The sequence below is a fragment of the Lampetra fluviatilis genome, chromosome 35 (genome assembly GCF_964198595.1).
Source record: "Lampetra fluviatilis chromosome 35, kcLamFluv1.1, whole genome shotgun sequence".
Taxonomy (NCBI): Eukaryota; Metazoa; Chordata; class Hyperoartia; order Petromyzontiformes; family Petromyzontidae; genus Lampetra; species Lampetra fluviatilis.
In genome coordinates this window covers 1,330,931-1,358,512 of record NC_136309.1, presented here as the reverse complement: position 1 = coordinate 1,358,512, position 27,582 = coordinate 1,330,931, and the positions used below count along the sequence as shown (strand labels likewise).

General features: G+C 52.5%; 1 protein-coding gene across 2 annotated transcripts in view; it reads left to right on the top strand.

The window, feature by feature from the left end:
* The first annotated feature begins 1,434 nt into the window (after positions 1 to 1,434).
* The window catches only part of LOC144944469 (myosin phosphatase Rho-interacting protein-like), a 160,250-nt gene continuing 134,102 nt past the window's right edge, over positions 1,435 to 27,582 (top strand). Inside the window, exon 1 of one of the 2 annotated variants that reach the window (XM_078872634.1) lies at positions 1,435 to 1,684. In XM_078872634.1, the coding sequence (XP_078728760.1) occupies positions 1,565 to 1,684 (120 nt within the window). In that variant the 5' untranslated portion in view covers positions 1,435 to 1,564. The remainder of the gene's footprint in view (positions 1,685 to 27,582) is intronic. The other variant, XM_078872635.1, reaches the window with a different exon arrangement.

Sequence of the window (27,582 nt, the reverse complement as noted above, 5' to 3'; positions counted from 1 at the left end):
CTGTAGAGTTGACAGCTTTCTCCGCGGTCTTGTTTGGCGTGATGTCATTGTCATTAACCAGCATGAAACATAATCAAATTGATTATGTTGAATTTGTATTATTTTATTATTTCCCTTCTACGTGACTTTACCGAAAGAACCAAGAATATGAATCCCTGCAGTCACGAAAGCTTTAAATCTAAATTTAACCAGCGTGTTGCAGTTTAGCAACTCGATTTCGTTTCCTGAAGAAGCTCCCAGCGGGTGGAGCGAAACGTCGAACATCGGTACCGACCAACCACAAACCAGAAAAAAAAACCCACAACCCCATAAGCGTGGGAGGGCGACACGGCACAACGCAGCTCCGTTGTGCCGTGTCGCAACATACGGCGCGAAAGAAATCCCAACGCACGGCGCCAGTGATGCGCAACAACCGCTGGGAGCCACGCGCGGCGAGCAGGCGGCGGGTGGCGTGGCACTGCCGCCAATGGGCGCAGTGGGCGAGCCGGGGAGGAGGAGGAGGCGGCGAGGGGGAGGCGGGGAGGGAGGAGAGGGAGGAGAGGAGAGGTGAGCTCCACCCCCTGTTCAGCTGGGAGGAGCCTGAGCCCCAGAGAACACACGGCGCAAAATCACCACCAACACAACCACCACCGCCACACCATCATCATCACCACCATCATCACCGCCACACCATCACCACCACCATCACCACCCTGCACTCCCTTCCGACTGCCACTGCCGCACTGTCGGAGCGGCGTGGGCCGGCACAGAGCGTGGAGGTCGCCGTGGGGGCTCGGCGCGAGTCGGGGGGGGGGGCGAGTCGGGGGGGGGGCGAGTCGGGGGGGGGGGGCGAGTCGGGGGGGGGGGGCGAGTCGGGGGGGGGGGGCGAGTCGGGGGGGGGGGGCGAGTCGGGGGGGGGGGGCGAGTCGGGGGGGGGGGCGAGTCGGGGGGGGGGCGAGTCGGGGGGGGGGGGCGAGTCGCCCCTGGGGAGGGGGAGGGGAGGGGGAGGGGAGGGGAGGCGACGTTTTGTGAATGGAGCGGTGGTGCGCGGCTGCCGCTCGCGAGCGACGGAGTTTGTGCGGACTGTAGCGGCCGCACTTGACGAGCTCCCACCCACAACCACCACCATCCTCACCGCCATCAATCATCATCGCACTTTACTTATCTTCACATTGCATGTGGTGGAGATTCCTCTTGACAAGGGGTGGGGGTGGTGGGTGGGGGAAAACAAGGTGAGAAGAGGAGGAATCCTTGCCGTGGCAGCCTCCCTGCTCACGGGATGGCGCTCAGAGGAGCCACACGCGGGCACAGCAGTGCCGCTTGCGAGTGACCACCACCACCTCCACCACTACCACCGCCACCTCCACCACCACCTCCACCACCATCATCATCTCCATCACCACCTCCACCACCATCATCACCTCCATCACCACCACCACCTCCATCACCACCACCATCACCACCTCCATCACCACCACCACCACCACCTCCATCACCACCACCATCACCTCCATCACCACCATCATCTCCACCATCACCACCACCACCTGCAGAGAGAGAGAGGGAGGGAGGCGAGCGTGGAAGGATGCCTGCCCCGGAGGGACACTGCCAGAGGTTCGAGGCGAACATCTTTGACAAGAGCCGCTGCCAGAACTGCTTCAAGCCGCGCGAGCGGCACGTGGTGGCCAACGAGGACCTGGGCCAGGTGAGGGCAGACGCGGAGCGACACACAGACAAAGATCCCCCCCCCCCCACATATAGCCTTAACAGACTGTTGGGGCAAGTGCTGTTAGCGGACACCACCTATGACGGCCGGCACCCGCCCACCCACCAAGCGGTCATATTGGATACAGGCATCACACAGCACACACCTTGACATCGCCATCTAGCACCTCAACATGTTTGCCATACGCAAGAGATAACCCAGCACGCCACACAGCCAGCACGCAGCCCCATTGCACAACGCCCATCCATCACCCGGTATCCATCGCGTACGCTCATTACACACAACACCACACACACACAACACCACACACACACAACACCACACACAACACCACACACACACACCACACACACACACACCACACACACACAACACCACACACACAACACCACACACACACACACCACACACACACCACACACACACCACACACACACCACACACACACACCACACACACACCACACACACAACACCACACACACACAACAACAACAACAACCGCCATTCGCCACTAAGTGGCGGTGACGTCACCACGACGCTTGTGCCAGGCCATGTGCACCTTGAGGCCACGTGAAGTGTCGAACGCCCCCTGGCAGGAGGTCACGGGGCAGACCCAGGTGCCACGGGTCGACTGACCGAGATGACCGAGATGACTGGCTGATGCACCACCTGTGCCCCCTACTGTGCCAACTTGCTGTGCTTTAGCCACCCGGCGCTCCGCTCGTTGTTGTGAGCGTCGCTCCTCCGCCCTCCGTTGTTGTTGGAGGGCGACTGCCTCCAACTGCCCAGTAGCGTCCTTCACGAGCCTCCTCCACTGAGGCCGATCTTGACACCGCTGGTACCAGTCATCGGCAAGTCCACTCAGCTCCACGTCCTCCTGTACCACATCACTCCATCTCTTCTCTAGCCCGTGCCGCGCCCGTTTAGCCCCCTCGATCCGGCCGAACAAAAGCTGTTTAGGCATGCGGTGGCTGGGCATGCGGGCTACATGACCCAGCCAACGCAGCCTTGCCTGCCGGAGGAGCTCACTGATGGGACTTTGCCCAGATCTTTCAAGGACTTGTGAGCTCCTCACACAATCCAGCCTGGTCAAACCCAGGATGGATCGTAGGCAGGCCAGCCTAAATGTTTCCAACCGGCGAAGATGCTCCACTAGGGGGGTCCACGTTTCGCAAGCGTAGAGAAGGGAGGGAATGACCGTGGCCGAGAAGACCTGAAGCTTCGTGCGGAGCGACAGACCAGGTAGCTTCCACACAGCGTTACGCAACCGATGAAAAGATATTGCCGCTCGACTGATTCGGAGTGAGACCTCTGCTGATAAACTGGAGCTGGTCATGAGCACACTGCCCAGGTATGGGAAACTCTCTACTCTCTCCACAACTGCCCCATCACCGATTGGGAGTTGTGGGGGCGGAGTGCCCGATGGTACAAAATACCCAGGCAGGTGCTTAGTTTTGGTGGGGCTGATGGTAAGGCCCCACCTCTTAGTGGCACACTCCAGCCTCAGCAGCAGCGTCTCCAACTCCTCTTCTGAATGAGCAGCTATTACCAAATCATCGGCATACATAACGTGGTTGACCAATAGGGAGCCATCCCTTGATCGCACCCGGGCGTCGATCAGCCTCCCATTATATCTGTACCAAATGGTAATTCCCCCGGTACAGCTATTGAAGGCTTCACGAACTACGCAGTCGAAATAGATGTTAAATAATGTGGGAGCCAGAGGACATCCCTGTCGCACCCCAAGGTGTACAGGGAAAGGCTCCGACTCCCGGCCACGTAGTTTTACCCGGGCCCGCTCACCATCATGAAGGTCCTTAATGATCGTGAGCAGAGGGTCAGGGACTCCGAAAGCACGAAGAACAACCCAGAGCCCAGTCCTACTGATGGTATCATAGGCCTTGACCAGGTCAATAAAGCAGAGATGTAGGTCTTTTTGGAATTCCCTACACCTCTGCTGTAGCAGACGGACAGAAAATATGGCATCTGTGCAGGACCGCCCTTTCCTGAAACCACATTGGGGCTCCGCAAGCCTCTCCTCAGCATGCCTAGCAAGGCGATGTTGAATAATCCTTGCCAGGACCTTACCCGGCACACTGAGGAGTGAGATGCCCCTGTAGTTGTTACAGTCTGTGCGGTCCCCCTTCTTAAAGAGGGGGACCACCAGGGCATCCTTCCAGTCCTGCGGAACCCGTCCAGTGGTCCAGACTGTTGTTATGATGTCATATAGGGCAGTCTGTGCACAAACGCCACCCTCCCTCAGCATTTCGCCTGGGAGATCATCTCTGCCCGGTGCCTTCCCTGGTCTCAGACTCCGGATCGCCCTCAGTACTTCCTCAACAGCCGGTACCTCAGCCAGCCACTCACAGGGGGTGACCTCTTCCAATATTTGAGGCACCGCAGCCTCAGCAGGGTTATCCCCACTTTGTGCCATGATGTTTTCCTGGCTGAGAGATTTTCCCTCCCCCAGGACCTCACAGAAATGCTCAGCAAATCTGCAAACCTGTTCCTGGGGGTCGGAGATTGGATCACCGTTTTTTCCTCTAATGATGGTAATAGGTGTGGCGCTGCAGGTTACTTTTTTGATGGAGTTAAATAGTGATTTGTGATCGCGGGCCACTGAGGCAGACTCCATCTCCTCAGCAACCCGCGACCACCACCCATCCTTACAGCGCCTTACGGCTCTCCGAACCTCCGAGCGAAGGCTGCGGTAAACCTCCTCATTCTCTGACGTGGGATGCTGTAGGCGATGAGAGTGGGCCTGTCGCTTTTTCTCAATTAACCTGAACACCTCCTCCGTCAGCCAGGGTTCCCGGGGAGGTCTGGACCGCGTACCCAAAGCAGCCATTGCAGCTGCATGAGTCACAGTCTTAAACCTCGCCCATTTACCCTCGACATCAGGTGGAGTGGGGGACGATGCCAACCCCAGCTGCAAGCGATGATGAAATTCTCGCTTGCAACTTTCATCAGCTAACTTAGACCAGGCCACTTTTGGTTGTAATGGGATCCTGGGTGTACACCCACCACCGGAGTGGAAGAATGGCAGGCGCATCTTACAGATGACTAGTCGATGGTCAGAGGGCAGATCAGCTCCACGGTAGGTCCTGGTGTCAAGGACATGGGCTCGCATCCGCTGGTCCGTCACTACGTAGTCCAGCAGATGTTCTTGCTTGGACCCGGCATGCATCCATGATGTTGTGTGGATGCGCCGATGCCGGAAGAGCGTGTTGGTAATTACAAGCCCATGGGCTGCACAGACACAACACCACACACACACACACAACACCACACACACCACACACACACTACACACACACCACACACACACCACACACACACAACACCACACAACACCACACACACACAACACCACACACACACAACACCACACACACACAACACCACACACACACAACACCACACACACACACCACACACAACACCACACACACACCACACACACACAACACACACACAACACACACAACACCACACACACACCACACACACACAACACCACACAACACCACACACACACCACACACAACACACACACAACACCACACACACACCCACAACACCACACACACACACCACACACACAACGCACACAACACACACACACAACACCACACACACACATACACTAATCGCACACCCACCATCACACGTATCCATCACACACTCCCATCACCCCCATCATCACACACACTCGCTACATATGCATCACCCATTGCACCCCTATCACACAACATCTCACACTCATCGCGCGTCACTGCACGCCTGTGAAAGCCATCGCACTGAGTCTGTCACACGCACACACCGCACGTGGGTGTACAGTGTCTCATACGCGATGTCACACGGCAGGCAACTCCTCAGCAGCACACCCCAGGTGTGTACACCTCGACACACGATACACGCCGCCTCCATCACGACTCCCGTGCATGCACCCCCATCACCCATCACCGTGAACACCCCCATCGCACACAGCCGCCGTGCACCCCCATCACCCATCACACACATCACACCCCCATCACCCACCCCACCGGGCGAATTACGTACTATATTGCACACCCCATCACCTACCTCCATCACACACACACACCCATCACACTCATCATCATCATCACACACCCCCCCATCACACACACCCCCCATCACACACACACCCCCCATCACACCCCCCCCCATCACACACACGACACACACACATCACACACATCCTCATCACACACGCCACCTTGACTCGACGTGCATGGCTGTATTTGCTCACGACTGTACACAATCAATCAGCGGCGTGTGTCGCGAGGTCGCCTCCCAGAGGTGGAGAGTCGATCGCACCCCGCCCGGGGGGGGGCTGGTAAAACGAGCACCGTCACTTGGACAATAATTGTCGTGATTTGGTTGTCAAACGGACAATACTGGTCCACGTCATGGCAATGTGGAATTGTAACCACTGCCTCGTGGACAGTTGTATGAGAAAAGTCGTCATTTATCGCGATCGTTTGCATCAAGAAAACGCGTTTCTTACTGGCGTACGAGATCTTATGAATATGTGTTGTCATTGAAATTACAACTGGAATGACGAGCCGTGCGCACACGGTCAGTGCGACTGTGGCCACGCAACGCAAACTCTGGACCACGCCGTGAAGCTCTGCAGTGGCCTGCGCTCCTCCCGACTGACGAACAACAGCTACACGACGCGAACTCTGAACTCTCTCTCTTTGCTGAAGCCCTCTCGGCGTGACCAGCAGCAGCAGACCGCGACCTTGGCATCGAGCTCCTCTGCCGTCTTGCCCACCCTCCGCGAGCAACAGGAGTAGAGACGCATGAGTGTTGCAAGCTGGAGGGAGCTCTGCTCCAAAACAAATGTCCCCATTCCAAAAACCCCCCAACTCTTGTTTTTCCCTAGAGCAGTGGTTCTTCGCCTGGGATGCATCTCTCTGGGGGTGAGAGATGCCCTTTTTGGGGGTGCGAGGCATGGGCAGATTGTTTAAGAAGGTAAATAATCGGAAACAAAAATGAAACATGTGTATTTATTAAAAAAATATTTTTACGATTGAGAACGTAAGGGCTGCAAGGCTGCAGTGAAGGCCAAGAACCACTGACCCAGAGGGCATGGCCCGGCCTGGAGGTTAGCGCGGTTGGCTACGTACGGTGCGAAAGAAGTCCAACTTACGTACATACGAGAGCAGGCAAGCGCGTTAGTGGAGTGCTGGGGTTGCTTGAGACTGCTCACACTCTCAATATCAATTGACAGATGTCTGGATTGCAATATTTTACAAAATCAGGATGCTGCACTTATGTTAATTGAGATATATTTGCAATCATCATCAACATAATAGTCATGATCATCTTCATACGCACTATTGATTTACTTAAATCAATTTACCCGTCATTCTGCTTTTTTTAAACTTGAGAACCTAAACAAGCACTGTACATCCCTTGTCGGGGCCGCCACCGCTGAGGTACAACACCAGCGGGGACGTATCGTGGGAAGAAGAGAATCAGCTCGCAATGCCTAAACGTTGAACGACTGCACGAGAGCGCATCGTCTCGGGCGCTGGACTGGCGGGTGTGAACGTCCCAGATGAAACCCACAGGTGTGGTGGGACCGCAGCTTTTGCTTCCCAGGACAGGTGGCAACCATTGCCCTCATGCACGTGACCGTGCCCTCCCAGTGTCCAGGTCAGGGGTCAGTAGCCAGTGGCCCCGAAGTGGCATGCGGCGGCGCGCCTCTTTAAGGAACCTCTTCCTGACGGTTATTGATCAAGGACCACCACCGTCTCGTATTCGCAACACGGTGCATTGCGGCTCTTTAAATTTTGAGAGTTTTTTTTTAATGAATTAATAATAAAAAAAAATGGCTCGTTGTTTTTGGTTTGTCGACCGCTGGTCCAGTCGAAGGGGGTAACCGTAAATCAACAAGGCGTGAAGTGTAACTTCACCTTGTCGTTTCAATGAGGGAGATGCTTTGGCGAGTGTGCATCCACGTCGCGTTCTGGTCGTGGGAAGAGTAATTTGAGAACCCAATCGGTGCGTACCGGATGGCAATACAAGCCGACAGCTGAGCGTGTTAATGACCGGCAATGTGTCGTCTACATCTGGTGTTCAATATCACGAGAACAAAAACAATGTTATTCCCATTATCTGGAGTGGTTGTGGTGGTGGCGGTGGTGGTGGTGGTTGTGGTGGTTGTGGTGGTGGTCGTGGTGGCGGTGGTGGTGGTGGCGGCGATGGTTGTGGTGGCGACGGTGGCGACGGTGGCGGCGGTGGTTGTGGTGGTTGTGGTGGTGGTCGTGGCGGCGATGGCAGTGGTGGCGGTAGTGGCGGTGGTGGCGCACGGCTGCGAATCCGGTGCTTTGGAGGCGAGATTTGTGAAACTTGCTAATGGGATCGGCAGTGTGGTAGCCAAGAGGTAATAGTTGTGCAGCAGGTCGACTTAATTCATCTGTGCGGCCTCATTTGCACGATTGGTTTTCTTACAGAACCCCAGTTTCCTCCGGTTGCGGGCTAAACACTCATCGATTGAATCGACCAAACATCTTTTTTTTCCACTAAAGTAATTCGTACGAATTGATTAATTGATCAATAATCTCTGTAGATTGGTGTATCGCTTCAATAGCTGATCGTGGCAGCTCTATGCGTGCCTCTGGAAGTGGTGGCGGCGGCTGAGAGGACTTGCGTGCACCTGGGCTACGTTCTCAACTCGAATTCTCTTCGGGGATTTCTTTGGCTTTTCCAACGCCGATAAACACGCGGTGTGTGTTTGTTTAAAAAAAAAAGCTAAGAGCTTAGAAACCTTTCCAGAATGTGAAGAGAAACAAGACGCGTGTGGAGTGAGCTTGTGGGGCGTCTTTGGGACTGACCTTGGCGTGTAACGTCCACGTCACAGAGCAGCGGTTTGTACACAAAGCGCTCTCTCCCGTCGCCTGCCGTTGCCTGAGCAAATGCACCTGTGGGACCCGCACCTGTGGGACCCACACCTGTCCTGCTGTAGCCCTGCCCGGTTTTTCTGGTGGTCTCAGCTGTGGGTTTTGACGAGGCAGAGTGAAACATTCTCCGGCTTATCTTCCCGCACGGAGGCTTATCTATCTCCCACGAGCCGAGGGGGGGGGGGCCGCTATCACCTGGGGTGGCAAATGCTACAGGTGTCACCCATGTGCAGAACGCTCCGCTTGCGTTCTCTCCGTGCCTGCGAGTGCTTTATTGACGTGCATCCTGTTAAGTTCTCATGATCCGTACATGTTCCACATCACGGTGTCTTATTTTCTTTCCCTAAACGATATTCTCCGCTTTGAAATGTATGACGGTATCCTCCTTCACTGGATGATGTCTCACAAACGGCTATTACTGTGACCTTGCTATCATATATATTTGTAATCTACAAAAAACAATGATTATTAGCGTTTGCCATCCTAGGTGGTACCACCGAAAATCTTTTTTTGGGCCAATGGCTCAAGCCTTATCCGTCGTCACCAGTGCAAATGGGTTTCACACATTGGTCTGGGACTCCACTAGGTGGACTCAACCTAAAAGGAGGTACCTTTTTAGTCGTTGACTTGTAACGTCAGCAGCACCAGGGAAACAACGGCAGCTTTGGCACGCGTCGTATCAACCGCAGCACTCTATACTGGCCTTCATACGAGTTCACTTGGGGTACGCGTTACACCGTTAGACTCTCTCCAGACTGAAGGGGAGTTGTTTTTCTCCACTGTGTGTGTGCACCTTTGACTTTGCTGGAGTGTTCACAGAGGGGAGGGAGTGAAGTGTACGGACGTTGGTTAATTTATAGCTACATTCTCACCCAACACGCTCACATAGACCAACCCCAACTCTGTCCGTGAAGACGAGAAACTCATCAGACGGAAATGCTGAGAAGGCATCGTGGTCATGTGTCCACTGCTTTGTTGGAGAGGTTCGCGGTTCGAATCGAAGTGGACGTCCTGGTTACTACTGCGGGTGTCAAACGTAGTAATACCACGCGTCGTGTGCTTTACAGTGGACGTTAAAGATCCTCTGACGTCGTTCGCAAGAGGAGGCCATTGTGTGCTGGTGTCAGGGTCCAAATTTACCAAAATCGAAATTTACCCGCAATTACCCATTTTTATGTTACCAGGTAAGGCCCACTGAGCTATGTAGCTCTTTTTCAGAAGCGGCCTGGCCACAAATGATAGCGCAACGAAGTGGCTTCTTGATGACATTTCTTGTAGCCACACACTCTAAATGCACGTTGAGTCTAAATGTGGAGGGATACACCGGAGGACCGGGGGTAAAATCCACGCGACCATGGGGAGAGACACGCAAACTCCAAATCTACAGGCGTCAGAGTCGGGATCGAACCCACGACCTCCTGTACACCAGGCGAGGTAGTTAACATGTATGCATGTATATATGTTGAACTTCTTTCGCACCGTATAGAGCCAACCATGCTAATCGGGGCAGGACTACAAATCAGAGGTGCAGGCGAAGGACAACATCTCACCACCGTGGCGCCCCACACGTAGCGATTATCGTGCCGTACTGGCAGCCTCATAGTGCCCCAGGCCACACTTGCAATGGAAACTCATCTTGGTATCCTGAGTTGACACCTGGTTAAACAGAATCGCGTGGATAATGCACAAAGTCTTCACCATAGCTATTGTGGACTTGTGTTTTTTAGACAGCAGTAGGGCAAAGTTCGACCACTGAGTTGGTGGGCGAAAGCTTTCAATTTGTTGATAACTTAAATAAACGACATTTTTGTTCTTTTATCCGAATGTAATTTTTTTTGGGGCGGCGAAAGTGGAAATGAAGTGAAAAAGCTAAGAAGTGGCAAGGGGACGGAACAGAACATAACTTAAACTCTGTTCATACTGTAACCCTAATCAAGCGGAACAAGTCCACCAAAAACACAGCGTGACCTCAAACCGTAACAAAACAAAATATCCGCTCCTTTTTCCACTTCTCCTTATATCCTGTTGTGAATTATTCTCGGTAAAAATGTTGTTTCATCTTCATCATCCTCATCAGCAGCAGCCTCAGCATTCGCAGTAAAGCAGCTGCTGATTACAGAGGCAGATCTCGAGGCTTTTCTCGGGGAAGGGACGGAGGCGGTGGTGGTGATGTTTCGCATTTTTGACGTTGGGCCCAACGTTAGTTGTCGGATATGAAGGGAGGGGGGGGGGCTTGCTCCCATTACGCATCCGAGGGAACGTCCACCCTCGGATATGGAGCGGTGATTTCAACTGGTGTGCCGGCGATAGGCGGATTGTTACATTGCGATGGTTTGGGGGAAGGGGGCGAGGTGAGGCCTTCATCCAGATGGCTGATGATGAGATACTTTGGGAGGACCCTAAAATTCGAGCAGCTGGCTCTACTGCTGCTGCTACTGCTTTGAATTTGATCGAGGAGCACGTGGTAGCCTCCGCAGTTGTAAAGATGAAAGAATTCCATTGAAGGTGAACCGCAGTTGGTGGTGGTGCAACGGGAGGGTTGCATGAGTCATATAACGATTACAGCATGATTTGTGACACAACAGTTACACATATCTTGGCTTAAAAATATACAGAAATAATTTTAAGAACACAAGTCACCTGGACCGCTGCGTGAAACTGTAACGTACACGTGTCACGTGTTCGAGATTTGCAATTTCCAAATAAGCTCGTGGGGATAACTCGCAAATGCGGGGGTCGGGCCGTGAGCCCACGGTGACCTCCCGCAAATCGGATCGCGGCGTGCTTTGAACGTCCGCTGCATTTATAATCCTTTGGCAGCAGTCGGTTGCGAAATTTAAAGTGTCGGGGCGAGGGAGCGGTAGACAGCCGCTGTCGTAGGAACGGACTCGGTGGCGGTCCCCGATGCCGGGCTGCGCGACGGAGATGAGATCACTTCGAGATGTGGACACACTCATGTTCGCTCCGTCAGATGTACAGCGCGTACGTGCGTTTGCGCTCTGCCAGAGTGGAGCAAATATGCGGTGAAAATGCATTGCCCTCGGTCCAGTGTTTATAAGTGTAATGTTAATTAATATTGCTTCGTTAATTAGGAAAGCCTCACCAGTTTCCCAAGACTCTTTCCCCCCCCCAAACCCCCCGAAAGGTCTTGCACCTTGCATCGAGATGTTTCGCCAATTCCTTTTGACTGAGCGCTCGGCTTCGCGTTGGGAGGACACTGGAGTGGTTGGTTCAACAAAACCTAACGCACACCTGGGGCACGACACGGCACAGGTACACAGAGGGGGGGTGGGTTCGTGAGCCCACACGCTGCACTGCCACCTGATAGTCGAGTGAGCTTTGGTGCGTAAACCTTCGCCTCCAAAGGCCTGGGTCACAGCTATTACTACTCTGGGTTATTTACTCACTGGCCCCTTACTTTATCCATGACAGGATTTGCTTTTTCCTTTGCGGGCTTTGTCATATTTTGGCACTTTAACTCGCAATCGACATTACCCCCGTGCGTTTGTGCGAGCGACGTTGATTGTGCTGACTTTAATAACCCACGCTGCTTGCTTGTTGGTGAAGTTGCGGCCGGGGTAGCATGGGTGGCTCGCTGGTGAGAGCGCTTCTAAGAGGCTCGGCTCGAATCCAGGTTTAGTCCACCAGTAATGAAGCTGGATTGTCGAGTGTAGTTATTTGGTGGTTTCAGCCTGGTCACCAATGCTATTAATGCAACAAAAACACCCTGTCAACGTATTTTTGGCTTTCACTTCATTTGATTAAATTCCAGCTCTTGACAATTTCACATTTCGGTTTGATTGACTTGAGACGGACACTCTTTTCAGGGTATGTAAAATGTGTGACCCTAATGTGGTTAAACAGGCTTATCGAAGTGGCTTCAAGTTTGCCGTCCTTCCCTCGGCACCTCCGACTGGCACGGTCGGCTACGTACGTACGGTGCGCGAAAGAAGTTCAACACGCGTGCGTGCGTCACTTTCTGGGGCCGTGCTCAGACGCAGGGTGACACCGCTGCTTGCTGTAGCATTCTAAGCAAAAATGACATGATACCATGAGCACAACTGGAATGCAATTGGGGGGCGGGCGGTGGGTGGTGGGCGGAGAGAAAGCAAAAATAGAGAAAAAAAAAGTGTAAAGAATAAAGAGAATGCAGACGCACGCATGCACTCGAGCACATACGCACTCCCACACAACATGCGCGCTGTGCAATATTAATGAGTGTCCTTTGAGACGTGCGGAATTAAATGTAATTTTTTTATTTTTATAAACAAAGGCGCTGTCTCCGTGGGACAATGGGTGGTCCGGGGGGGGGGGGGCACGTCAGAGTACTGAGCCCCAGCAGACACGGAGAGGGCCCGAGTTGAACTCCCTCGTGTGTGGTGGTGGTGCGCTGGATGGTGGTGCGCTGGATGGTGTCACCGGTCGTGCACCCACACGCCCGAGCTCAATGTGAGAGTTGTTTGGCCATACTTCACCGCACTGGTCGGCGAAGGTTGGGTGAGAAGTTTCGCCGTTGGAGCATAGAAGTACAGTACAACACTGTATTTAACTGCACTGCCCCTCTGCTGCCCACAAAGCAGCAGCCTGTAATACATGAGATTCTTAAAAAATAAAAACACGACGGTCCGTGATGGTCGCCCATCCAAACGCTATCCAGACTCGGCTCTGTTTAGCTTCCAAGTTGTGACGAAGCCCGGGCGCATTCCGTGTGATTTGGTCACGGCCTCTGATTATTGGCAGGGAAAATCAACAACCCACAAGCCATAAAATACATGCTGTCACTGCTGTCTGCAAATAGAATTGTGTTGTCCACGCACAGGGCTAATTGGGGTAAGCGCTGTAGAGGGCCTGGGGGGGGGGTCGGGTGGTTGTGAAAGGGAGCGGAAAGGAGATTGAAAGTAAAGAAAAAAGAAAGTTCTCATTTAACTTCAGAAAAATTACCCGGACGCAAAATAACATTTCAAGCGAGGGTGCGCCTCTGCAGATTTGCGTTGACGAGCGCGGTAATGAAGTAATGAAGTAACGACCTTCCTGAGTGCCGCACTGCCGGGCCGATTCGCAGATAGCACATCGGGGTCACGCGAGTGCGCGCCGACGCATTTCTCGGACCCCCACGAACCCAACGATGTCCCCCCTCGCCGCATTGTGGCAGGGAGTGTGCAAAAGCAATGACGCACGCACGCGCAAACTCGACGAAGACTATTGGAACCTCATTTGCCAGTAAAAATATGATAATTGTTTTTTTACCCTTCTATCTAGCAACAAAAAAAAGTGTCAGTTTTGTTGCCAGATAGAAGGGTAAAACAACTATTATCGACGAAGACTGTTTCCGTCGCAAGCGTGACACGCGGCGCAGGTAGAACTGAACGACGGCAAAATTTCTATTCTGGGGTTTTGTTCGTCACGGCTTGCCCGAGCACAGGCCTCGAATGCCCCTAAAAGCGCCGCTATTTTACGCGTAGGAGATGGGAGTTGGTACGTTTCTTGAACTGAGCAAGGTTGCCGGCCAAGGATGACTTGACGAGTGAGTGATATATCTGCACCGGTGTTGGGTCCCAGCGTGCACCAACCTGCACAGGCCTGCGTGGTGAAGTATGGCAGCTAAAAATAGCAACCTCCCATTACCCGTGTGGCATCGGGAGACCTTCATCCAGCAATGCGCTGATGAAGGGCTTTATGCATCATCATCATCATCATCGTTGTTGTTGTTTAGTATTATGCACCGATCGGCATTCGCTGGATCTTCATTTTTTGCAAATGTCAGCAATGGAATGCTAATTAGGTCAACGAATTTAACCTGTGGCGGTGTATTTATTTAATTCTTCGTCCACGTAATTGCCTTGTCGAAATTTGCAGACTTCTGATCCCGGGAATGACCCGGGAATGCCAAAGTAGCGCGCGATAGCGATCCGCTTCGAACGCCGCCCTGCAAAAATGGCCCCGGTGGGGACGTTGCCCCAAAGCCCCCCCGGTGGTCAGCCCCGAGTCCTCCTTCCATCGGCGGCACACGACGATCCAATTACGCGCACGTGTTCACCCGTCGTGTAGGTATGCAGCGCGCGTTACGTAAGCGTCGCTGCGCCGTTAGCGCTGCGTTGCCGCTCTGCGTACGAAATTGAACGGGATAAAACATTTTTTCACGCGGGGGCTTTCTCCCTCCCTCCGTGCGTACGTGGCGTACGTTGAACTTGTTTCGCGCACCGTACGCAGCCAACCGTACTGATCGGCGCTGCGTTGTGCCGTGTCGCTCTCCGCCCATGAGGTTTTTTTCTGGTTGTGTTTGGTCGGTATCGATGTCCGACGGGTCGCTCCGTGCGCTGGAAGATTATTCAAGAACTGGCATTCAGCTTCAGGTACAGGTGCAGCCGTGCAATTGCTCCAGAGCGTATTCAGGCCTACAGTTCCACTTGGGAGTATCCACACTTCAAACAATCGACATAGTAAGGTTTACACGGTGGCGTTAGCCTGCGTGTTTTCTCGACCCCACGTGCACAGAACGCCGCGGCCTGAAGACGTTCGCTCCGCCTCGTTACGAAATCGGACGGAACTCAATGTTTACGAGGAAGCTTCTGTGATTCAACGAGACCTGGTACATTTCGGGTGATTTTGTCACAAGTTGTAAAACTGTTGTCAGTTTTAGAATGATTATTATCAGTGTTACAAAAAGAACATTGTATGGCCGCAGTCCTTCGCCACGCATTACCGTACACATAACTCCTGAAGGTAAAGGTCGCCCGTCACCAAGGGCCGTCGGGTTAAGGCGCGTGACATTTACGTTCCCGTCGTAACGTTTGTATCGTCAGGAAGGCAGTGGTCCTGCAAAACGCTCGCGGGGGGGGGGGGGGAAGTTGCAAGGTTCCCACCGCAGCTCACGGAGTTGGCCATCACCGGCACGCGAATTGGAGCCAGTGTTGCTGGCCAAGCCTTTTCCGTTACATTGCCTGCAAGTGAAACTCCCCGCCACGAAGCCCACGGTCTTGCGCATGCAATGGAGCCCCACGTTCGTGTTGTGTCGAGCCAGGCCAGAAGTCGAGAGGCGAAGGTTAAAGTCCCCGTTTGCGAGAGTGACCCCGGCTCGCCAAAAGGTTAAAGGTCTCATCCCTCTCGTGGAGATTCACAGTGAGCGTGGAGGTATGGGGCGTCACCCCTTCCATATTTACAGGTGCCCCCCATGCTCCCACCTGCTTACTGGGTTCAGGGATCGACACTGACGGGGATGTCGTGTTCGATGAACCCCTGACTTTGTGCACCCACCATGCTATTCTGCAGAATCCGCAAATGGTTCTCAATCGGGGTGAAATTATTCAGAGAATTCATTAATACGAATTTTGAAAAATTAAGAAGTACATTTGGCTTTATCCCAATCCTTAGAGTGCAAAGATTATCACGAGTTAAGGCGCTATATCACCATTTAATATTTAATTTTATTTTACCAGGTAAGGCCCACTGAGCTATATAGCTCTTGACTTAAAGCTTTCATGACTGCAGAAATTAATATTCTTTGGGTCTTTCGGTAAAGCCACGTAGATAGAAAAAAGTGATCACCTGACGACGATTGCTTGTGTTGCGATCGAAACGTGATATTTTTTTTTATTTTACGTGGCTTTACCGAAAAACCCAAAGAATGTGTGGCTCTCTTGTAGAAGCGAGCTGGCTATCACAAATGATAGCTCAACGAAAGTGGCTTATCACGTGGAAATGTATAGCAGCCAAATACTCCTAAACGCACGTTGATTCTAAATGTGGACAGAAGAACCGGTGGATCCAGAGAAAAATCCACACGACCACGGGGGAGAGACACGCAAACTCCAAATATACAGCAGGCATCAGGGTCGGGATCGAACCGACGAGCTCCCGTATACCAGGCGAGGTAGTCAACATCCCGCCACCGTGGTGCCCCCTTGTACCGTGATGCTTTGCGAAGCTTTACTGAACATTTCCGTCTTGAGTCCACTTCTGCAGAACTGTTTGGGAGTTGGAGACACATCGCGAACAGCGACCGCCAGTGAGTTACACGAAGGCGGGATGAACACCGCTAACGCCACTGGGCGAGTGAGGTGAGCGGGCGAGGGGGTTGAGTAGTTTGGCTGGACAACAGCAAAGCTTTGTTGGCTATCTTGGTGCGAGCGGCGAGCGGGGTCGCTGGCGACTGCCGCAAGCTCCCGATGCTTCCTTGCATCCAAACCTCGCGCGCTGGCGGGTCCACGACGCAGAACTTCCCAAGTCCAGGGGCAGGACGCTGGCGGGGGTGGCGGCACGGGCGTCGTGAGAGATGGTGACCGCTCTAGGGGGTGGGGAGCGTGTGGTGTTGGGGGGGGGGGGGGTATGCCTTCATCTAGCAGCGGAGAGATCAAGGCAAATGATAATATGCTGTACGTAATGGCCTCACGTTAGCCGTGCAGCCACGAGAGGCCCGCTACCATTCGCCACGACGTTAAACAACGGGTCTATTCGAGAATGGAAAAGGCGATAGACTTCATTGAATCGTTGAAGCCGTGCCGATGGCACGGAAAGCTACAGCTTGGACGACAATGAGAGGGGGGAGGTCACCTGTGAAGCCCCGAGGCCGCTCTGTGCTCGCACGCACACCCGGCGCCGTGCTGAGCGGCGGCTCTGCCTCCCAGCGTCGGTGACTGGAGAATTGGTGACTCGTTACTCTACTGTGCTGATGAGACCTGATGAGGATGAAACCTGTCCACGGTTGTGTCTCTCTGTCTCACTGCTGCTGCCAGTCGGTCACATTTGATCCAAGTTATATTGACGGTGACCTCAGACAAGAGGGCCGGAGGGATGTTCTTCCTTCAACACTATGAGACCTCCTTTACCAGTGGCAAAATATAGTAATAGGTTTTTATCATTTCAACTGGTACAAAAACTGACACCTTTATACAAGGGATCATGTTTGCAATAACCACAACACAAGCAGTCAAAATGCAAACAAAAAGAAACAACTCTGATAATGATATCAATGATATCAGAGTTGTTTCTTTTTGTTTGCATTTTGACCGCTTGTGTTGTGGTTATTGCAAACATGATCCCTTGTATAAAGGTGTCAGTTTTTGTACCAGTTGAAAGGGTAAAAACCTATTATATTCTTCCTTCAAGCGATGCCAAGGGTTGTTGCTTCATTGACAAATGGCCGTGTGCTTTTTAACCGACACAATTTAATGTTTTTAATTGGCCGCGCAAAGTGCACGCTTAGTGGCAGAGCTTCATAGCTTTGAAGAAGGGTCATTGCCTGCAACATCGGCCATTATGTTATTGATGAATATATTTAGTCTTGTTACAGGGACTCCTCTACTTACGAACCAGTTAGGTTCCAGAGGTCTGTTCATAAGTCGATTTGTCCAACTCTACTCCTGTCGATTCCAAATATAGCACGGCGTGTACACTAAACATGGGGGGATGGTTTAAAAAGTAGTATCTTCTTTAGATGTTGATGCCACTGGTTCTTCACGTTCTGCAGATGTAGATGCCACCACCGCCATCTTTTGCGCGGCGGTTGAACTTACGACTCTCGGTCCCAATAGGCAACTGTACATATGGACAGCTTTGTTCGTATCTCTGAAAGTTCGTAAGTTGAATGTTCGTAAGTAGAGGAGTACCTGTATTCGTGCTTGTTCTGCACCACTGCCAACGCAGCAGCAGCAGCATCCAATAGTTTTGTCTGCAGAGCACCGCGCTTTACATTACGCACGGTAGCGTGACCCCCGCGTTAATGATTTGACAGACCCTGTCTCAACCGATCAGACAGGGGTTAATCTCTCCCTCTCTCACTCGCCGCGTAATTTCCAGGACCCCCGGTAAGATGGCACGACACACGTGAAGTTGGCAAGTCGCCAAGGCCATGGCGAGATGTATCCTGGGTGTTGTTTGCCGGGTACGGAAACATTGTTTGCGGGTGGTTGGTGGAATTGGGCAGGCACGTGGAGAGTAGCCACAACCACCATAGTACGACGTCTACTGGATGTGAGCTAAAACTATTTTTTTATTTTGCCAGGGAAGGCCAACTGAGCTATATAGCTATTTTTTGGAAACGACCTGGCCACAAATGATAGCTTAACGAAGTGGCTTATCATCATGTGGAAATTTATAGGAGCCAAATAATCTAAACGCACGTTTCTAACTGTGGAGGGAAAAATCGGAGGCCCCGGAGAAAAATCCACGCGACCACAGGGAGAGAAAGAGAGACACGCCAACTCCAAATACACAGTAGGCGTCAGGGTCGGGATAGAACCCACGACCTCCTGTATACCAAGCGAGGTAGTTAACATCTCCTAGCCACCGTGATGATGATGAAGAGAGAGAGACACGCAAACTCCAAATACACAGCAGGCGTCAGGGTCGGGATAGAACCCACGACCCCCTGCATACCAAGCGAGGTAGTTAACATCTCCTCGCCACCGTGATGTGCCAACATACCTTGAGAGGCTGGAGAGACGGCACGTGGGTGGCTAGGAGGCACGTGGCTCGTAGCCACAGCCCATGAGGTGTAAATACCGGGTGCGGTGAAATGTTTAATATTCAGCTTTCACGGCATGCAGTGACCATCCGTGTTTAACGTTACACGCGCACAAGACGCGTTATCTTGCGCGCCGCATGGGTTAATGGAGGTTTGTGAGCAGTAGATTCGTTGAAGAAACGTGCAAGAAGTGTGTCGTTTCAATGCGGGCAACATTTTTGCGTGTCTATTTGTGTTTCTCCCTTGTGATGGGACTTTGTCGGATGAACGTTGAGAGTTATAAGGGGCACGGGGTGACCAATACGGTCCGACTTGGTCTGTCATAAGGTAAGCGGTTGACGGGTATGGATGTGACAGGCCGAGAGCGATCTCGTGCAGCCGTAACCGGAACAAACCGGTAACCGTTTTCGGAATAGATTACCGGTTCCTAAAGTCGGCGACTGGTCACCGATGTTTAGTCACGAGTGCAGCGAGTCGCGAAGAAATGTCGTAACCCCCCCCCGCGCTCCCATTGTTTGAACTGCCGATGGGGAGGATATGGACTTGACCCCGTGACCTCTGCGTCGCCACGGCCATTGTCCTGTTGCGGCACGTGGCGACTCGAAAAGGCGAGCGGCCTTGTGTGTCTATTTGCCCAAGACATTTCTACACATGCGGCGAACCGGTTTTAACCCGTTATTCCCGTTTTCCGAAGCAGCCACCGGTATTTCGATGTAAAAAAAAAATCCCCCCACTCTGTTATCGACCTCCCCCACTCACTCTGTGTATACACAGATAAATATGGTACAGTGTCCGCCTGTCAGTGATGCGGTGGTTAAAACGATATTGACCTTTGGCGTCTTTGGTAAATGGTTAAAGGATGTCACGTTTAAGGACTGGCAATGAGTGCAACGATTTGCGTTTGTTTTGCTGTAAGATGATGTGTGTGTGGGTGTGTGTATGTGTGTGTGTGAGAGTCGATAATCTAAGTTGTCTTGTAGTTGTTGTTGTTGTTTGACTTGCATCCCACTGGGATTTTTGCACAGGGTTGGTGTACGGTGTTTTTTCTGCAATATTTTGCCGTCTGTTCTTGGATTTTTTGTTTGCACTTAGTCACATTCACTTTAAGATGTTTTCTTGTTCATGTTTTTGTTTTTTGTTTGTTGCGGTTGCACCCGATTCAAGAGCCGAATGGCTCACAGGGCGACACCTGATACATGAACTTGAAATGAACTTGAACTCGATTCCCGCTCACGGCCACCAACACCAGTGACGATTTTCTGTAACGGTCCTGTGCCTCCCCTAGGTCGTCTCAGCCTCAAATGAGTACCTGGTGCGGTGTGTAAACATCGCCACTGGGGAGACAAAGGCGTTCGGGCGTGGTGCTGGCCACCCACCCCCTCGTGTGCCCTGCCGGCCTTCATAGGTGCTCGCTAACAGCACTTGCCCCAGCAGTCTGTTACAGGCTACACGGGGGATCTTTGTCAGTTGTCATGCAGTGCCCTCAGCTGCGTGGTTGAGAGCGTTCGGATCGTAAGCACGTTTCCGCCGAGCGATGATTGCCCAACAGAAGAACCCAGCGAGGGACATTGCCACCAGACATCGTGAGGAGAGAGAGAGACACAACTGCTGTGGTTAGTGAGAACGGTCGCACTGGAACCATCGCCAGCGTTCTCTTCAAGATGTTTGGGTCGGTGGCGGCAGCCTGGGTTCGGTTGGCCAATCCTATCAATCGGCATCTGTCCACGGACATCATCCCTGTTGTCGGCGCGGTTATCCGTGAATGGCGTGGAAGAGTAGGCCAAGTACCCACAAGAGAGGGCATTACGTGAGCAGGTAATCTCGGGGCTGCGCCTTTTACCTCCACGCAGATCGATGACGGGAAGGAGTTTCGTCACTTCAAGGTGGCGGCTCTTTAATCGCCAATAAGCATGGATGACGGGATGAAGCGAACGCTGCCGGGAGACCGCTGGGATTGTAATCCACAGACAAGTGTGGGCTATCGGACCAATTGGCCTCCGCTTGTGCATTACTGGGAAAAAAAATCAATGCACGCACTAATAGAGGATTTTCCACGCGTCCGTTAGAAGTTGCGAATAACAGTAAGGGTCCATGTATGCGCGTTGAACTTCTCGCGCACCGGTACGTAGCCAACCGTGGTAAATCAGAGGTGTGGGACATACAGGACGGGGTGTGGGGAATCAATTGTGGCCGCGCTCAAGGAACACTTTCATCTCAAAGGCAAAAACCAAAGTTCCACGAACAGAAGCAAGAGTCGCAACTAAAAACAAAACAGCGACACAAGTCAGCAACTGCAGAACAAATACGACGACAACGAACACGGAACCTCGTGGCGGAGACGGCGACAGGGTGAGCGTGAGCAGGGAGAAACAAACATTCACGTTCTCAAAACATCTCTTCCATCTCTTTGTATTCTGGTAGCTTGTCTGTCGCCTCCGTGTCGCCCTGCTATAGCTACTACCGTGGTTACCGTGGTTACCGTTCCCAAGAACCTCACCAACAGATGCCTCCACCCATAATGAGGACGCAGTCTACCAGATTGACTACTGCTTTCGTCTCGCACACGCAACGGTGTTCAATCAGCTACACTGCAGCCCACAACGACGCACTCACACGCTCACTCACCCACCCACTCACCCACTCACACGCTCACCCACTCACTCACCCACCCACTCGCTCACCCACCCACCCACTCGCTCACCCACACACCCACTCACCCACCCACCCACTCACACGCTCACCCGCTCGCTCACCCACTTACCCGCCCATCCACTCAAACGCTCACCCACTCACTCACCCACTCACCCTCCCACTCGCTCACTCACCCACCCCCTCACTCACCCACCCACTCACTCACCCACCCACCCACTCGCTCACCCACCCACCCACTCACTCACCCACACACTCACTCACCCTCTCACTCACCCACCCACTCGCCCACCCACTCACTCACCCACCCACCCACTCACCCACTCACTCACCCACCCACCCACTCAATCACCCCCCACTCACTCACCTACTCACCCATCAACTCACCCACTCACTCACAAACCCACCACACTGCAGGTCACAACACTTCTCTCTCTGTTCTCTTTCCCTTGCCATGTCTGCTCTAAGGTGACGGACGCCCCGCTCTGTCTCTCCGCTGGACTTCAGAATTCCTCGCCATCGTCCCGGTTCCCAAATTCTCACAACCGCCGCTCGATTTCAACAAAACGCATTTTCACCCCCGACCTCTTCCACCTTTCACAAGCATTGGCCACTCTGCAACGTTGGGCCCTTTGGGGGCCTTGCGCTCAGCGACCGCGATCTATAATAAATAAATAAATCTCGGAGCGCTCCACGGGATTATTTGTTGCCATCCGCCGCTCCGCAGTTGACGCGGGCAGGTGCAGTGCGCGGCTGCGGAGTGAGCCTGGCAGTGTTGTTTTTACGGCTCGCCAAGGAAAAAAATCCAGCTGTAAGAAGTTTGTGGAAACTGTACCGCACGTTTTTTTTTGCGCGCTCCGCCGTTGATCTCCCGCCCGTAACCCGGTGCCGGTTTATCTCCCGACGCCACAATGGAGCCGCCTGCTTCCAAGAGTAGCGTGCGAAGCTGAACAATACACTTCATGTCTGCTCCTCTTTTTGTCAGTGCAGGGACATCGATGGGACGTTTGTTCCAGTATAAAAAAATGCTGAAAAAATGATAAACATTTTCTTTGGGTCACGTAGATGGGTTCAAAGAAAATAACAAAAAACTACGACGAGTCGATCGCAACACAAGCGGCCGTCATCAGGAAATATATATTTCAAAATTCATTTTTATACTCCCAATATCAAAATGATTAAGAAAATAATATAAAAATGATGCATTCTCCCCCCCCATCATTTTGATACTGCAAAAAGGTCCCATCGATCCAACTGCTCGAATCCAAACTCATCATACTTTGAAACTTCCATTGTCTTTGCACTGTTTGCCTTTTGGCATTCATTGGTCTAACTCTGGTGCAGAGACAGGCCCATAAAGAAGGCCGTCTCTGGTGTAGGCCAATCGGTTTGAAATACAAATCCATTCATTATCTGAGCATGTTTGTTTGCACGCTTTGCCACACGCACGTGTGGTTCATGCTGACTCGATGCCTTTGTAAAGGTTTCTGTTTGGTGTTTGAACGTCTTGACCCCTCCTGTTGCATTGCCAGAGAGGGTAAAACCTTCAGACTTTGTCTTCTCGACAGACCTGTTCTTCACCTGAGGACGGCTGCTTGCGTTGTGGCCGAAACGTCGTGAGAATTATTTTAGAATGTTTTATTTTTGTTATTTTATTATTTCCATTCTACATGACTTTACCGAAAGAACCAAGAAGATGAATCCCTACAGTCACGAAAGCTTTAAATCGAAGGGTAAAACCTCTTCTTGTTATTGCATCAGCGTAGAGGCATTGTGTTGTCTGTATGACGTACCTGGGGAATTGTGGTGCAGTGGTTGGAGCGCAGCACTGTTGAGCCTGGGCACCACAGTTGGATTACCGGTCGTGGCTACCGTGAGCAGCGAGTAATATCAAAACTGGGTCTTGGATCCCTCCCTATTTCACCAACTTGCACTGACCAGCATGGTGAAGTATGGTCAAACAAACCCATGACCGACGCTGTGCAGGCAGGCCTTCATCCAGCAGTGGATCGACAATGGGCTGTCAATCGTGTGTTTTTATAAATGTATATATATAATTATAAGCATCGATTTACCAGTGGTTGTCTCGTGGATAGACTTGCATCAACCCTGGGACTGTGGCATTTTCAATAATTGACTCAGGGCTGTACAGGGGTGATTATTGCCTCCCCAATTCAAGGTTGGAAGCCACTGACTTCAATCTTCTGCTTACCTGTTTACCGACTTACTTCTACTCCGTCATCCTTTTAGGATGTTTTGAAAGATTACCGATGAACCCTTACTTACAGGCGTCAACTCCCTTGACCCGCACGCAGCTTTATTGGCCCCGGTGTGTGCTCATCAACGGGAAGTTTTGACGACCCGAAGGCCACTGTTGCTTCGTTGTTGTGCAAGTTACTGCCACTTCTGCAGGCAGCCACGCCGTTGTCACTATCGCCGATGCGTTTACTGCCGCCACTTTTGTTTTACTACCGCGACCTTTTCGTCGCCCCTTCCCTGGGAGGCGTGAGAGCGTTCCTCTCGCCGCCGGAAGGTCAAAGGGGTCGAGGGGATCGACTGGGCGGTACCGCGGGTGGAAATTGCAACGATCGTAATCGCAGTATCATTCTTGACATTGGATGTCGACGCTCCGATGGCAACGATCAAACCAACTGGAGACACCGCGTGGTGGTGCCACGCGGAGCGATCGCGAGTCAGCTGCAGGCGGAGGTGGAGAAGAAGGGGGGGGGGGTCAGAGTTGCGTACCCATGAGGAGTGGCGGAGGGGGACGTCGCATCGACGGTTCGCACAAGTAAAGTGGCCTTTGGGCAGGACACGTTGCGGCTCGAAAGGGAAAGCCCCCTGAGTGTGGCCGCCTTCTGTGCTCTGCGAGGAAACCGGCTCGGCGACGTGAGCGAGGGAGTTTGCGTGATTGGTGGCGTCGGTGAGCGGTGACAAGGGTTGAAGAGAGTTTTCTGGAATACTGCGCAACGCCGACATCTCCTCGTACTCCTGCGTCTCTACCGACAGCCACCGTCACGGCCATCGTCACCACTATCACCACCACCACCGTCATCATCATACATCACCGTGGCAATTTGAAAGGGGAAATTGTATGGGTATGAATTCAAATCCCTTTTTGGGGATAGCCATTCGTCATCCATCATACAGCATCGTCACCGTCAACGTCAGTATCATCGTTGTCAATGTCGGCCACTAATGTTGAAATGATCATCACCCACATCATCATCAATGTTAGCACCTGCATCACCGTCATTTCCTCTGGAGTTAATAAAGAACAATCCCCACGTTGTACGAGGTCGACGACTGCTGTTTATACCATTAACTGATTTCGCCATAGGAATGTGTAATTTACACCAATGCATCATGACCACAAATGGAAATGAGCACTGTGCTACGCCCGGTTGGGCTGGGAGACGCTTTGACTTTGAACGTGAGCAGGAGAGATTGCGTAGAGACACAGAACTTCCCCTGCAAAAACACGGCTGTCGCAAAAAATAAAAAAACGTGACAGAAACTCTATTAACAAAATACAACTCGTTCATCCGCCTGGTTCCTCAGAGGTCACAACACGGACCTGGCACCGCTGAGAACATTGAGTTCACATCCGGGCAGCCACGTGTGGCGAAACTGGGTCCTCATGCGTGGCCGTGATTTAATGGTCGCAGCCGAGTCTCCAATTACTGCACGAAAAAAAGCCATCGCACTCAATCTGGTTCTGCACTTAATGTGCTTAAATTCTAGCTTGGAGATATGAATACACTGTATCGGTTTGACCGTCGTGCAGCGAATTTTGCTCTCGTGGGTGCAGAGTGGAGGGGAGAGGGCTGACCCCCCCCCTACCAGAGGTCACTTGAAGGGGACTCGGAGGTAGCTCTGTGATGTCCACTTCCGTGGGCGTTCTCCTGCCTGAAGAGTTGCACCGTTCTGCAAGAGTCTCGGATGGACGCTTCTTGTAATGAATCGATGCCAAGAGCACAGTTGGGATAATATCAGGGATTTTTTATTTATATAAATACAACTATGTATTCCATGGTGAGCAGGTTCAAAGATCTATTTTTTTAAACCGCTTGTGCAGTCATTGGTGACCAGGTCTGAGCACAAGGACCCCTCCTTGGCAGTGGCAGACAAAGCTTCTCTCCCCACTTCTCCGCTCAAGAGCAGCGGAGCGAGGCTCTGGCCCCGAGTCCTGGCTCGGAGGGCGGTGGGTGGGGTCGGGGGTCACCTCGCGAGCCCCGCGGCCGCCCCTGAACACGTCGTCGTATGCCTCTAATTGCCATCGATTGATGTTTGGGGTTAGGGCGCTTGAGGCTCTGGCAGCCGGCACTCAAACTCAAAAGGAGTGCCATTCTTAAAAACGTGCATCATCATCGTCATCGTCACCGCCAAATTCATCAACGCCACCGTTGTCACCATCGCCGTCATCCTCTCTGGCCAGGTAGGCGTCGCTCGTTGATTTCGTCGCCGGCGTCGTCATCATCGCCACCTTGATGAACCATGATCCACCCGGTCCTGAATGAAGGTCTCCCAACTCTTTGCCAGTTGTGGTTATGACCGTGCCTCGTCGCCATAATCGGTGCGCGTTGGTGAAGTGGGGACACGAGGTCAGTTCGGGTGTCGCTGCCGCCGCCACTGACGTCGGTCGTGGCTGGGACCCATGCCGCTCCCCTTGCGCTGCTGGTCGCACCAGCGCTGTTTACGCGCCGCGTCAGGCACTCGTTTCATGCCGAGTCGATCTACAGGAGGCCCAAGCCCATATTTAATATAACTGACCGTCTCGCATTCGCCGTGGCTGGGAATCGAACCCTGATCGCCAGCTTCGGGGTTGTCAACTGCAGCACCACCGCTCCCCCACTAAAATACATGTTGATAAGCTATCGGATGACGATTGAAATATGTCCCCGTGTAGTTAGTGTACTGCACACACGACAGTGCACATTAACTACTTACTGCATGCGTGTGTGTGTACTTATGTACGCGTGTGCGTGCTCGCGTGTCTGTGAGTGTCAGAGCGCTGCTCGTGCGAGCGGGCGAGCGAGCGAGCGGGCAGGCGGGCGAGTGTCACCCATGCGGTGGTTTGGGATCGCTCGACAAAGCGGTCCGCACGGCCGTCTCACGTGGGCCTGTGCGCGCTTTCGACCCGCGCGCCGGCACGCCCGGCCTCGCTCTCGCAGATCCCTACACGGCGTGTCGACGCTCGGTGAGAGAGAGAGGGGGGGGGCGGTGGCGGCGTCAATGGCTCCGGTGCAACATCGATTTCCGTGGCACTTGCACAGACCTCGTGGGGGACCGACGTGGCGTCGGCGGTTGTCGCCGTGGCTTCACCGAAGCGAGATTAAAATATGAAGTGCAAACGACTGCGTTCGATTGGACATCGAGCTGAGACGAACATCCGTGAGAGATCAACATTTTTTTCCCGCCTCCTCTGAGGAAAAGTTTGGGTGGCCACAATGATATCATGATTCCGGTAGCGATTTATTATTCGCTGGAATAAAAAAAACACATCCACAATGTAACTTGTGTTGGCCATACACCCCAATGCTGAAAATGTACCTGTCAAATTTCCTCGATTTGGGATTATCCATAGCAACATCGTCCCGTGCTGTGAAAACACGAAACTAAAACGAAACTACATTTTTTTTTATTTTACCCGGCAAGGCGCACTGAGCTTTATAGCTCTTATTGAGAAGCGACCTGGCCACAAATGATAGCTCGACGGAGTGGTTTATCGCGTGGAAATATTTCGCGACCAAATACCCGAAACGCGTTTTTCTAAATGTGGAGGGTAAAACTGGTAGCACCCGGAGACAAATCCACATGACTACGGGG